The sequence below is a fragment of the Stegodyphus dumicola genome, chromosome 12, assembly GCF_044657685.1.
Source record: "Stegodyphus dumicola isolate Sdum_Otavi_A_Nest chromosome 12, ASM4465768v1".
Classification (NCBI taxonomy): domain Eukaryota; kingdom Metazoa; phylum Arthropoda; class Arachnida; order Araneae; family Eresidae; genus Stegodyphus; species Stegodyphus dumicola.
The window spans coordinates 87,691,964-87,707,214 of NC_140779.1; the positions used below are offsets into that span (position 1 = coordinate 87,691,964).

Here is a 15,251-nt window from a genome sequence, read left to right on the forward strand (position 1 = left end):
ATATCATAATGACATTTTTTTTATATCTACAGTGCCACGCCTAAAAGACCTGCAGCACCATTTCGCGGAGACAGAGTGGGTTCAATCACAGCATCTACTTCATATGACGAAGAACCCGCAGAGCTGAAGATCCAAGCTGCGGACATGCCATTAGAGATGCAACGTTCCGCCGTATTTAGCGCTACTCAAGCCCTAAAAGTTTACAGCACCGAAAAACACATAGCTGAAAGCATCAAGCAAGACTTCGATCAAATGTATCACCCGACATGGCACTGCATTGTGGGAAGGAACTGGGGTAGCTGTGTGACGCATTCTAAACAGTGCTATGTCAGAATGGCTTACAAAGATTTGACCATCCTGCTTTACAGGTCCACGTGATAATAAACTTCGCTTAGAAAATTAGTTTGCAATTACTGAAAAATAAAGCTGAAGAGTTTTAAGATTTCTACAGTACAACAAAATGAACCGATCTCACTCAGTTGCCTTTGTGAAGAGCAAATGCTAAAGAAATATTAGCATTTAATTACTTAGTCACTGTTTAACAGAAAACAATTATTTTCGAAGTTTGCCTACGGGTGATTACAGCCAGTTTTATTATTTTTAGACAAGAGTTTTATTTCATCCTGAAGATCGAATTTTAGTTCGTAGTTGTTAGCGTGTCATATTTAAGTTATATGCTCCATTCCGAAAGTTAAAACAAGAAGAAGAAAATAAGTATCATAAATCGGAAATATCTTGTATTTATTTGACTCAGAATATGTACCATAGAAAAAAATCAATATTATGTGAATGTTTCTTGACCATATATTTATGAGTGATGTACAGTACATAAAATCTTTTTTCAAGCATTCCTGCCAAGAATAATCGTTAAAAATACAAATCACGAAGTAAATTTTTAAAATCGTAATTTATGCGCATCTTATGCTTCAGTTCAGGACGATTTAATTTGCTTTCGGATTGTGTGTCATTGATTAAATGTCACTGCAAATGGCAACATAACTTATGAACTGGTCATTATTTATTGTAAACTGAATTCTTTTACTAGTAAGACACAAAACAAGATCAAATTGCCTAAATTCCTGTATTTTTTTAATATTATCACATCAAAAAGTTTCAAAGAAGTTGTCTTTAATCTCAGTTAGGTTTCACGCGGTTATAAATTCTTTCGATGTTTAGGATACGTGATGTGCATATATATATATATATATATATATATAAGCGCATATAAATAATCGAATATTTTGCTATAGTTAATTAAGCAATCAATGTAACAATTATCTAACTATCTATTCATCTATTTATCTCTATCACTCTATCTATGCATCTATCAATTTATCTGCTTTTCTCTCTCTTTCTCTCTATCTATCTTGGTATCTGTCTTTATATCTCTATCTCTATCTATGTATCTCTTTCGCCCTCTCTTTCTCTTTCTATCTGTATATATATATATATATATATATATATATATGTGCTAGATTACATATCGATTTGATTCTGTGAGTTAATGTATCTCTCGACTTAAAACAGTTTTAATTAGCTTTATTTATTATTAATTTATTTAAATTTAAGTTAGTTCTGGATTATGAAATGGCTTAAGCAAATGTAAGTTTTGATCAACAAAGTTATTGTTTTAATTATTTATGCTATTGTATTAAAATTGTTCTTTTTTAATATATTTTAATACTTATATGTTATTATATTTTGATATTTAAATGCATTGGTTTACTATATACAGACGATATGAGATATTTAGAAAATTCGTAATTTGATATTGTCAGATAAAGACAGAATTTACTGCGTATGAAAAGGTCTGGGAAGAATTTTAGAGGGAAAGTTAGTTGCGACAAAATTCTTCCCAAAGTTCCATTCTACCATTTGTTTTTAAATCTTCTGGAACCATTATGCACAATACTGTCACTCATGCATTTTTTTCATATAAATATCATTCAACTTGCAATGAATTTCAAATGCAACTTGAAGAAATTTAATAAAATGGAGATCTCGTGCGTGACAAGATTATGGATTCTGTTGCATAACTTCAGATATATGCAGGATAGACAGAAATGACAAAATGAAGAACCGCTATGATAAATGATATCGCATAGTCTAAAACTAACTTTTCTATGTTGCCATTTTTAAAGTCGAACTTTTTAAAGTATAAATAAAAATAATTTAATTTATCTAAGCGATTAAATAGGTTTGCCTGAATTTAAACTGCTATTAAAATAAACAATGCTGGCAGCTTCTTAATAACAATTGGAATTATGTTTAATTCAATTTTACATGTTAATTTCTATACTTTAACTGCTTCTTCTACCTATTAATCTAATATTTCTATTATGATAGTATTATATTCTATTTTATACTATTATATCAGCAAATACGATGTACAGATGGACATCAGCTGGGAACCACCATGATATAAAATGACCTAAAATACGATTTACCTCGAAGAGTATGCCAAATTATTCTCCAAATATTCAACACGAAAAAATAATCTAATATCTACTACAGCCATTTAAAAATTCAGTTTTATAATTGTTCGTGGTATATCTATGCATTTTCTATTTTGTATTTTGAAACCTAGAATCATAATGTATTAGTGAATTTTAAATGAAATATTCAAATTATATTGTTTATAATTGGTAATCACAATAAAGGAAAATATTTTTATCATGACTTTGCTTTTATAAAGCGATAAATATTTTATTTATAATATATAATTATAAACAAAAATTTAATTTTACAGAGTTGTAAAACTAAACATTTATATATTCTTTATATACTATGTAGCCTAATCAGGTTTATGCAAAAGATAGACAAATTGTTTTAATAACACATGTAGCAGTCTATTACATATGTAGTAATAGACATGGTGTTCATGCACCATTAATCGAATTACGTAACTGCCATTTCTTGAATGTGTTCGAAACACATCGTATGTATGTGACCAGGAAATGTAAAAATTTCATGTGTGTTTTTAAATGTAACGTGTAACTTTTTAAATATTCTATTTATTTTTGAACACCTTTTTTATTGGGATATCTGTAAATAAAAATGTGGTGATAAAGTAGTTTTTTAATAAAATAATTTATGATACATTTCTGTCTGCTTGATTGGTAATAAAACATACTTTTTAAAATTATTTAACTTTTTCATAAGATAAATTGACGTGATATCCTACAATATTGTTGTTTCACAAGACACTCAACTTATTAGCAAAATGGAAATTTTTATTATTTAATAAGTAAACCAAAAGTGCAATACTTGAAACGAGAGTGTCAATAGATAGAGTCTTCTGTTAAGTTACGCTTGGTAGATAGCGTTTTGTTCATTGCCTCAGGAAATTTAGCTGCAAGATTAATTTTAACAAATGATCTTCGCCCCTTTCTTCTAAAAGCGTTAAAATTGAATATTCATTAACAACAACTAATTTTCCTCAACTGTTTCCAAATAAAGCTAAAGAAAGCTGGATCTTTCTTAAACGTAAAGAGTTCGTGACTTTTGGCAAAGTTATTTGTTTTGGAAAACACAAGTAGAAAATTTTAACTTTTTGGAAATTTCATTACTGACAGCATCAATCTTAGAAAGTAAAGTTGGTAAAGGAATAGCTTATTGGCGTGGAAGTAAAAACCGTACATGTTCCTGAGAAACGTCAGCAAAATTTAGCCTTATTTATTTGAGAAAGTTTTAGCCTAATACACTTAGATGGCATTATTGTGACAAGAATTTTATAAAAGATTATAAAAAATGATATAACAAATATAGAGACACTAAAACTAAGACTAAAGCATAGTTTTAGTCTTGGTTCTTCATGAAGCATAGTTTTATGAAGGTAATGTGAAAGGTCTGATAATATCGGATAACATATTGTTAGCAATCTCGATTTCCCTGACAATGGTCAGCACAAACCCACGACATTCATCGTGGAAAAAAGTCAAATGCGCTTATCATGGCATGAGACTTGAGCAGCACATAGGTGACTGACCGACTTTAGCCCAGTCCCACTCCAATTTTTGACGAACAGCACACTGGGGGAGGGACAGTCCGAGAGTCTTCTATTCCTCTTGCTTTTCGGGAGGACTGTCGGCTCGCCGCACGTTTAAATGGCCTCTATGCTGTACAGACAGTATACATTTACAAACATCCGTGCCTTCTCCGAGATTCAAACCCGGGCCCTTCGGTACGGCAGTCAGAGTCACTAACCGCTATAACAGTTGGGCAGCGAAAAAAAAATTGTGATGAATTACTCTTAGTGTGTAACATTGAAGTTTTAAAAATGGAAAGTGGATACAGATAGAACAAAATTTGAATTTACATTACTTTAGTATATCAGTGAATTGAAAGTTTATTCTAGGAAAGGTAAAATTGTTTTTCTTTGTGAGTGTTATATAGTGGAAACGTGATTATCCATCACTTTAAATAAGGATTAACTGTAACATTCTGTCACATCCATGAACCACTGGAAGAGCCCAGTAACTAGAATGAAACCTCCAAACAATAAGGAATGAAAATAAATACCAAAAAATCATAATATTAACGAAGCCATTTCTTCAAAATACACAAAATTTTATCACTGCATTTAGAATATATTGGCTTACTATATAGTGTGCGAAAACTTTGTTGTGTATTAAAATGCTTGTTTATTTATTTCTTTAAAAAATACATTACTGTGCTAGTAAATAAAAGTATACAGAAAACCTTTTACATTACATGCAGCATTCGGTAAAATTAAAATACCTACAACATTAAAATGCTACATGTATTTTAAATATGTGTTCTTTTATCTGAAATGTAGATATATATCTTGTTATATAACGTTATATATAGCATTCTAATAACAAACCTTTTAGCTAGTAGAATAAATAAAAAGTACATTAGACCATCATATTTGATTTAAGTTATATTCAATTGATCTAAAATGCATCTTAAATTGATCTAAGCTACATTAGACCATATTTTATTCGGAATTAAATTGTTCTTCTTGATAAAAAAATACAATGCATAATTCTTTATTTGCAACTGAATTGAAGATTAAAGCACTCTAGGAAGAGAAATATTTGATGTAGATAATGCTGTGGTTAGAGATTGTTTAGGATTTATTTTAAATATAATCTTTTCATTGTGCATAGTAGGGAAATTTAATCAACTGTAATGTGAGTTTTTGTATTTTAACCATCCCGAGGGTCAATCAGAGCCTCGCATTACGAAACAGTTCTAATATCCTAAATTTCACATGGATGCTGTTTTTTGATAGCGGTAAGGAGTTAAACTGACACGAAGCAGATTTATGATTGAACCGAAGGTCGTTTACCATCTTGAAAGACATAGGAAACTCCTAACGCTACACCTTCCATTTGTACTAACAGACGGCACATGGTAGCAGACCAAGTCACAAAGCCAGCATAGCGTATCAGTACACTAGGAGGGAAGGAGCAATCAGGCATGGCTGGCTCGATGGCCCAACACTTAAAGGCCTTTCAAGGATGCATAATCCCCCCGATCAACCCAGGAAGACGATTTTTGTTTCACAAAGTCTGCGTATTTGTAACACAATGACAGTGGTGGATGGCTGGCATCCACCGAAAAGCTTAGAATATAGTTCGATACCGACCGTCCTTCAGTGTTGACCAAGGGGAGCCAAACTCCCAAGCACCCTGCAGCGTTCGACTATGCAACATTCTCACAACCAAGGGGCAGAATAGGCAGTTCCATATGGTCCATGCCAAGCCTGAGCGTAACGCAAAATAAACAACGGTTCTACTTACTGTGAAGCCTGTTAATTTTCCCCCAGAAGTCGAGTCTGTCTAGATACTGACCTAGCCAGAACGCCGGGACTGCTTCAAATTGACCACCGGAGGAAAGCATAGCGTATCAGGGTGGCCACAGTGAAAGATCTGGAACATGATAAGAATACGCATCTCCGCCCACCTGGGGGTAAATGACAGACTATGTTACGTGAGCTATGGCTTCACGCCCCATAGTGCAACAAGGGGGCAAACTAGGCACACCCACTCACTAGCGCCGCAGCGCATGAACATAATAATCAATGAAATGAACGCACATGACTCACTACAAGGGCTCAATCACAACGATTAGTCACGTAACCTCCTATCATATTAAAAAAACTCGGTGCTACTCGGAGGGCAGTGTGTAATGATAGCAGAAACCATTCAGACGCATCGCGAAATAGCTGAAATATGTGAAATTATCCTACCCCATTATTGTATATTATCTTCAAGAGCATAGGAAACTTGTGACACCGTATTTGCTGTTTGTGTTTATATATGACGACTCGACCACGCGGCAACAGATTGAGTGACAAAGCAAGCATAACGCTTCAGTGTCGATAAAGCGAAAGACCTCGAATGTGACAAGATCACACACCTCCGCCTACGGGGTAAATAACTTACACGCGCCATGACGCCAGCCTCATAGTGCTACAATGGTGCTACAGTGCCTACACAGTGATAAAATGCCAACTAGGCATGCCTGTGTACTGCAGCCGCAGAACGCTAAAGCAGTGATCTATCACATGAATGCATTAGGTTCGCAAACATGCTCACACACGCTGAGAGCTGAGTCACAACGATTAGTCGCGTAATTTCGGAAAGAGTATAAAAGATTTCAAAGGTCAATCAGATCCTCGCGCCGCGAATATCTGAAACTATCGCACGGGTGCACTTTTGCGATAGTGCTAAGACGTTAAACTGACACGAAGTAGATCCACGGTTGAACCCCAAGGTCGTTTGAAGAACATACGGAATTTGTGACTCCACATTTTTCATTTTTGTTAATAGATAGCAACACGAGCATTCGGCAACAGACCAAGTTGCAAAGCAAGCATAATGTCTCGGGAGCAAGGCAATTCCTAATCTTGAGATTATACATGTCATAGAATCTATTACACTCAGAATGGATTTTTGTAATCAAATCTCTATCTATTGTTGGAAGAAGTTTCTATTACTTACCTGTTCTTTTCTTTTATCTGTCATGATGACGATCTTGAGACTGAGAAAAAAAAATTTGAAATTGAGATTATTAAGAAAGCAGTACACATTTCTTGATCCAGTCATCGACCATTGGAGGGTTTATTCATCTTCTCACACAGAGATAGCAACAGTTACAACATTTTTATATTAAACTGTTAACAATAAGTAAACGTATTTATTTACACAGCACATAATCCCGTCTTTGATATACATGAATTCAAATTTAATGATAGCATAATAATCACAGTAGTATCGAATCTCGTCGAAGTAATCGACAGATTCTGAAACAAATATCGGCATGTCGATTTCAGGGAGTGTCCAAAAAGTTAGTTTCCCTTTACTTTCAAAAGAATCATGTCCAGTTTAACTGTTCTCAGTTACCCAAGATGCGCAATTGACCAGGAACAAAAGACAGTTTTTCGCTACATTCAAACTCGTGGCGCGTTTGAAAGACACATCTCAACGTAAATGTCTTCAGTACAACACATTCTTTTTACTGAACTCTGTTTAAATTGTTTAAAGTGAACATTATAATTAAAACATTACAGCTCAAAGTATGTTTTAGTCCAAAATTTATTCTTTAATTATCTGCAGCATTTTTTAATAGTTTTTATGACTGGAATCAATTTATCAACGCTCAGTCAGGGAAATTAATTCTAATTATTCAATCATCTGCATTTAGATTTAATTGCAGAACTTGTAGAACACTGTAATAAATTCTCTTTTTATAAAATACCTAAACATACTTTATACAACACCGCCAACATTTTATTTTGAGGAAATCAACTCAGCAAATTAAAATAATTTCTATTTTTGTAACTTATTTGAATTAAAAATATAAAACATTTTTTTTGCAATACCCAGAGTTGTTGTAGATTTTGTTTTTCAATTGAATCACCAGAAGTACTTTCTAATCGTACTGTTTGCGAAAAAATTGCGTCACGAAGAAGTTTTCATTCCTGGTATTGCGCGTTTTAATTCTTATGAAATAGTTTGTTTTGTTGTTCTTGCTCGAACTTTTCAAGTCATTTTTGGCATATTTCAGCACCGGTTTCACATTCTTTCCTGTTGTAGCTCGGATTTGGATCTCTTTTCACTCAGCTTACGAATGCTGGAGTTAGCTGGCTAATTATTCCAATGCTGATGTGATACGTCAGCATCAGTAACATTCGTTTCTGTCCCAGTCGCATTCAGCCTCAGACATTTCTTGCTTTAGGAGGAGACCCTCAACGAGATCTGACCCTTCGAATTCAGCATCGACGTCACTTTCGATGGTCTCCCTGTAAAAACAAAATGAAAAGAAATCAAATCGTAGCTTTTCCTTATATTGAATCTTAAAACATCGTAAACTGAATATTCTAAAAACATTCCTTTATTTTAAAATTGTAGGGTTGTGTAATGCTTAACGGAAAGCAAATACTCAAACCTTTCAAAAGTCAAGAACTGTCCACTTAAAGGAAAGACGCATTTTATAAGGAAAGTTTATTTTATCACGAAAAGAATCAATAATTATCTTAATATGGTACTAAGTAACAAATTCCTCTTCTGTGAAGTTCTTGTTTCATGAATAGCGAACATTTGCCAATTCGCTTCTAATGACTTTTTATCACGGAATTCCTGGTCTAACATGTCATTATTCTGAGACAGAAACAGATGGATTTTAGAAGGTAACAGTTTATGAATGCTGATGAAAGGAAACATTTACTTTATGAGTTCTTTATTTTTTTAATACTTCATTCTTACTAGATAGGATTTCGCGTCAAATTCGAGAAATAACACTCATTGTTACATCACAGTGGGAAATTTTTATTTCATTAAAGGAGTGAAAATTCTAAAACATTGTTCTGAATACAATCCCTTTGTAAATAATTGACCAGAAGGAAGCGTTTTATGTTGATAATATTGTTCATATGTGTGATACTCACAACGTTAAAATCAGAAAATTTATCTGAAATAATGAAAGAACACTTAGCAACAAATGACGGAACATTGCTGTAGCTAATTCAATATTTTAAATTAAAACATAGAATTTGTAAATACAGTAGAAAATATGAAATCCTGAAAGAAATTAATGTAAACTGTAGTAAACTAATTGAAATGTAGGATTTTCAAAAGCTAGTTGTCCTCACTTATGTTTAACGACTAAGCTTCAACGTCGCATAAGACGTTAAATGACCAGATTATAAACAATTAGTACAATTCAGTTTGAAATGCATTGAAAAGCTGTGGGAATACTAGAAGATTAAACATGAGTCAGTGTGGCTAAAAAGCTTAATATACATAGTAACATCATTCAAAAACTTTGGAGTTAAATGATCATATAGGTTCCAGAAGACATGGAAGTGGACAAAGTTACTATACCCCAAAGTTTGCTCTTATAGTGAAGTCACTGATTCCTAGTCTGCACAGAAGCAACTACTTCCTAAAGAGCCATTCACGCTAAGGTTTATCTGAGCTAATGGTGACATCTGGCACAGCTGACATAGCTCCACGGTGCCGAGAAGAACAGTTTTCTTCAGTTGAAACATCTCAACTTCACGTATAGCGGTCCTAGGCGACACATGAAACCGACTAAGTTAGTTCAGGTAAAACCCAGCAGGGACCAAAGAATTAAAATTAATATTCTTTGGCAAAGACTGCTTTTTAGTGTCTAAGTGACGTCAGCGATGAAAACAGCCTAACCTCGTTTGTCTATTGATGCCAAAGAATTACATCCATCTCCTATGATTCTTTTCCAACGGCAAAGTACAAGGCATTATAGATCAGAGACAGAAAAGCATTAGTTTTGTATTTGAAATCTGATTTTTGTTTCTATAGAAAGATTAGTACACCGTAAAAGTGTAGATAATAAGTTTCAGAAACGTGTGCCATATGCAAGAAGAATATATTTTTGTGTCATCCTCTTACTTTCTAAAGTAAACAGCCCGCTGAACTGCATTAAGAGTATTAAAACTGAATCCTAAATCAGTAAAGTGAGGTCATTTTAACTGAAATATTATAAAAAGTTCTTGGCGATTTTATTATGGCAAGACCCTAGATCCATACCTTACGACATACATCCTGGATAATGATTATTAAAGATGAGGCGATTTATTATATATAACTCGCCATTTGTGTTTGCATATTGTAGCTGCAGCATGACTATGTGTACATTCTTGTATAACCTAATTTAATAAATAATTCTTGCTTCACACATTGTAATGCATAAATATTTGTACTTATTTTATCTTTATATCTGTACGTGTATCTACATCCAGCCCTCATTGTATTTGCAAGCGCCAACATATAGTATACAGTGCAAAGTACCTTAAATAGACATTGCATTACCAGAACTTGCTGAAAATTTGCAAAGCTGTTAGTAAATTGAATACCTACAGCATCTTTTGTTTTAAAAAATTAAGTGTATAGCTGTTGATGCGCATTATAACTGTATGCATGTTGTACCAGACAATGTTATAATGCTCCTTTGCAACAGCAGAAAACTTCGGGTACTCAAGATAAGCCATCATAATAGCTGTCACATCCAACTTCAGTACTACGGTTTACCGTAAACTTTTATCGGTTTGCCTTCCACCACACTTCAAATCATGTCATCCGACTAAACGAAAGTTAACTTCATTTTATTCCTATGTTTTCCGTGCTCTTCAAGTTTGCTCCTCCAAATTGTCCCTTGATGAGGAACTAAATTATTTAAAAGCAATAGCTATTGACAGGGGCTTTTCACCCAACATTATTAATCAAGCAATTAAAAAATTCTCATCTCAACACACCAAAAGGCACACTCTTGTTTTAGGAGATTATAAAAATTCTGTTGTGATTACCTCCTTCCCATCAATTAGCTATAAAGTTGCACGTATTTTGCAGAAACTTAATTTTCGGGTCGTTTATTCGCCCATCAATAAAATTCCGAGTTCCATACTCAAGGATCCCATTCCGGATATGAATTCCTGGGGCATTTACAGCATTCTTTGCCAGTGTGGCTTAATTTACAATGGCCAAGCTAAGAGAGGTATGGTATGGTATATTTAATTATGGCGAAGCACACTAGGGCTATCTGCCTAAGGGGAGGGATGCCTTCGTGGATGACTTTCTAAGGGAAACTGGCTCGTATACACGTTACACATGGGGAAAACCACGAAAACACCCATGCAGCCAGCCCGTTCGCGGGATTCGAACCTCGGACCGAACTACCAGTGTTCAGCGACTTTACTGCTCGGCCGCTGGTGGGCCTAAGCTAAGAGAGTCTTAAAATTTCACGTTAAGGAACATGAGGCATATGTTAGAAAAATGAAACGCAGAAGTCTTCTGCTGCCCAACATTGTTGGTCCGAAAATCACAGTTTCAATTTTTCTGCTGCCAAAATTACTGAAAAAACATCTTCCATTGGTGAAATAGATTTTCTAAAGGCATTTCACATTAAAAAAATCTTTCTGTTCTTGTTAACGACCCTAATTCCAATTCATCTTTACCTTCAGCTTTTAAGGAAATTATGTCTTAGTTCTGGTTTCATCAACAAATGGCGCCAGTAGCTTATCTCCTGTCCAGGCTTTCTTATCTTATCTAATAATTATATCTTATCTCGTTCATTTGCGCTTTTGCAGGTGAGGCTGATGATTCGGTAAAACCATTGAAACTAGTCCTGTGAAACTTTGAAAATATAACCCTGATTTTTGTTGTTTGACTTCTAAATTAATATTTGTTCGGCGTGTTATTGTATCTTAATTAAAGTTTGTTTGTTTCATCTACGGGACACAATAAGCTGATGAGCACCTTGCTCTGCTGTTGATGGTAGAAAGGAGGGAAAAAAAGGTGTATAGTAGCAACAAGCAGCGGCGCTAATATTTGTAAATTCTCTAGTGAATCGCTAATTGCTATACAGTTTCGTGAGGAAATAATAATAGTATGTGAAATTCTACATCCATACACGCGCATTCGTTCGATTATCGATTAAATGTATCTCCCGTTCTTAGCTTCCGTTCGATGACTCAGCTGAGAGACATTTCAAAGTTAACAGCTATCAGTGGGCTACTATATTATTCTCACATAGCATGAGACATGTTAAGATGTTATATTTCATGTTAACATATCCCTGTCCGTATACACTGCGATTTCAATTTTCTATTACTCTCCTTTTTCTTGTTTTAATAATGTATTTCTTTTTTATTGATGCATCTTTTTATTTTTACAGTAACCTGAGATGTAAAAACTGCAAGTGTAACAAAAACTACTCAAAGTTTTCACTGCAATGTATATTTGCATTAAGAAAGGTAAACGAGCTCTTATTCTGCTTCTCCTTATTATAAAAAATTATATATTACTACTACATAATGATAAATACATATTATAAATTTAAGTCAAGACTGACATGTCCTATATCTTACATAGAGATACAACTATTGTGTTGCTAGAGTATACTGTGTCACGTAAAATGTAACACAACTTTTGTGCATCATTATCTAATAATAAATTGTATATAACAACAGAATCAATTTTAATTTAATAACTTTGATTGTAAAGACTATGTTCTTTCCTTACAGCGGACTTTCGTGGTGTAATTAGGTGTAATTTGCTAGTATCGGAAGCTGCGGAATTCGAATTCCGGCAGAGGCATCGATGAGAAATTTTAATAATAATAGGGGAAATACTGTTAAAAAATTCTGTTGTGCTAAGTTTCGCAAAATATAAAATTTAACAAAATGTAACAGAAATATCAGTTCTACTAGGAATTTATGAAGTATTACTTCAGTTATGTGATCGAACACATATTCATATGCACCAAATTCGATTAATCCAAATTGTGGTTTATAAAACGATAATGACAGTTTTAGCATTTTGAATCTTTAGTTAGTTCGACATTGCAGATTTTCACTAAACAAGCGCGTCGAATCGAGTGTATTATTGCTTATTGTCAATAGTAATCATTTGAATACAAAGCATTATTTTTAAATGACAAAATATAACAATATTCTACGACATCCTTCATGCAAATCATGAAGATAAATATTTCATTGTGCAAATTCTAGCCGAAAGCCTCTACTGTGAAACAGAAATAATAAAGATAATTGAGATATAGCATAAACGTTCATTTCACAAACAGAAAGAGCAGGGTGCGCCATTTGTCAGTAGTGGATGTTGAATCATAGGAAGTTCGGTATTGGGATACTGTTTGCCATTTGTAACGCTGCGAAGCAAAGATATCCGAGGCTGAAATTTTTAAAATGCATCTTATATAACTCTTTGAAGGTATCCCACGATATACGTATGTTACACCCGCCAGACATCGTCTTTTGTGGTTTGTTCTACTAGAGATACTTGAAAAGGAAGTTCTTGAATGTTAAGTTCCGGAACAGGTAAAAGAACTAACCGGTGCATTCGGAGAACATAAAAAAAACCTGAAGAAAGGGCGAGAAGAACTATATGGAATTTTCAGAATTAGTTTTTAGTACACAGGGTGATCTTTTTTAAAGTGACAGTGTTTGAAGCGCCCTGTAGCGCGATCTAATAGCCGAAATGGCACCAAACTTGGTATTTAGACTAATCAAGACATAGGAAAAAAGATTATGTGAAAAAAAAATAGTTCCAAAAAATCGACTCTAGGGCATTTTGTGGTGCTGCTGTAGCTTACAATAACGAGAATTAGCATAAAACACGGGTATCAAAGAAAAATGCAAATGTTGTGCGATGACAGCGCCAGTTATAAGGGCTATAAAAGCAAGTAGTAGACAGCTCCGTCAAATAATCTCAGCTGAAGGTAAACGAGCTCCAGTGGACATGCCTCTTACGTTACCGGAACGTGTGGTTACTGGTGAAGCTGTATTTTTATGAATCAATGTAATGCATCCGCAGCTCTTCGGGAATTTCGAACCAAAAAAAATTACGAAAGAGGGCTTTATCGCTGAATGGTCTTAAGAAAATGATTAAGAAGTTCGAGGAAAGGGGATCACTGACCTTTCGCGCTGGGAGAGGACGTAAACCAGTATCAGAAGATGTAATAACTGATGTGGCAACTGCAACAGTCGAAGGATCGCAGGGAACTATTGCTGGTACTAACAGCGCCCGGGGTGTAGCTCGACAATTGGACATTAATTATGGAGAGTTTAGCTGCGCGTTATTGGATTTTACCCCTACAAAATCAGCCGCTTGCACGAATTGAAACCAAATGATTATGATAAGCGAGTGACATTCGCTCTATCGTTTCTTGCCAGGGTAGAAATTGATAATGCTTTCCCATGGCACATTCTATGGGGAGATGAGTGCCATTTTTATCTCAATGGGTCCGTAAACACACAAAATAGCCGAATTTGGGCTTCTGAGTAGCCCCACACCGTTCACGAAATCCCATTAAATTCCCCAAAAGTCACTGTTTAGTGTGGTTTCACAGCCGAATTCGTAATTGGGCCATTCTTTTTTGAGACCATCACTCCGACAGGACCCCAAACGTGCACCATAAATGCAGAAAGGTAACACGAAATGCTGCAAAAGTTTGTTATTCCACAATTTTAGCACAGAAACCGTCTCCAACAGACAAGCTTTATGCAGAATGGTGCTCCGCTACACATTAGTAATAAGGTAAAGCAGCTGCTGTGCCAAAACTTCACTGATGATAGAGTCAAAAGTCGCAGTTTTCCAATTGCATAGCCGCCTCGTTTCCCTGACCTCACGCCATGCTATTTTTGGCTCTGGGGTTATTTGACAACTCAAGTTTATGTTGGTGAAGTATCAAATTTGTCTAAAGGACAATATAACAAAGACAGTGCGGAATATTCCTCGTGATATGTTGCATACGGCTGTGGAGAACGTTGTGCACAGAATGCACGGTGTTATTTCTCAGAACGGTGCTCACTTTGAATGTGGTCTAATTCCTAACCAGGGAAGTTAATGTAGTAAATAAACATCAATAATTTAACTGTACGTTTGTATGTCTTGATGTGCCATGTCTTAATTAGTCTAAATACCAAGTTTGGTGCAATTTCGGCTATTAGATCGCACTACAGGGCGCTCCAAACAGTGTCACTTTAAAAGAGATCACGCTGTATATGGTTCGCAAGAAAACAGCACGGCAGAAATATATTACCTTTAAATTAAACTTATTCATTTCGGTCCCAGTGCGAGCCCAGCGCTTACATTATGTGATAGCTTTCTGCACTAATAGATGACATCCTGACTTAGAATTGTTTATTATCCTTGCGTTCGAGGCACTAATATGCGACTCGAGTACAAGGATAATAAAAAATTCCAAATTGAAGATGCCAATTGGTA

At 34.7% G+C, this 15,251-nt stretch overlaps 2 protein-coding genes across 3 annotated transcripts in view; one reads left to right on the top strand and one right to left on the bottom strand.

Moving 5' to 3' along the window:
* Window positions 1-3,099, top strand: part of LOC118197893 (uncharacterized) — a 137,473-nt gene extending 134,374 nt beyond the window's left edge. For both annotated transcript variants that reach the window (XM_035369450.2, XM_035369451.2), the window contains exon 9: window positions 33-3,099. In XM_035369450.2, the coding sequence (XP_035225341.1) occupies window positions 33-378 (346 nt within the window). In that variant the 3' untranslated portion in view covers window positions 379-3,099. The remainder of the gene's footprint in view (window positions 1-32) is intronic.
* Window positions 3,100-7,059: 3,960 nt separating this feature from the next.
* Window positions 7,060-15,251, bottom strand: part of LOC118200827 (cell adhesion molecule Dscam1-like) — a 1,398,975-nt gene continuing 1,390,783 nt past the window's right edge. Inside the window, exon 34 of the mRNA XM_085827411.1 lies at window positions 7,060-8,350. Within this exon, the coding sequence (XP_085683537.1) occupies window positions 8,152-8,350 (199 nt within the window). The 3' untranslated portion in view covers window positions 7,060-8,151. The remainder of the gene's footprint in view (window positions 8,351-15,251) is intronic.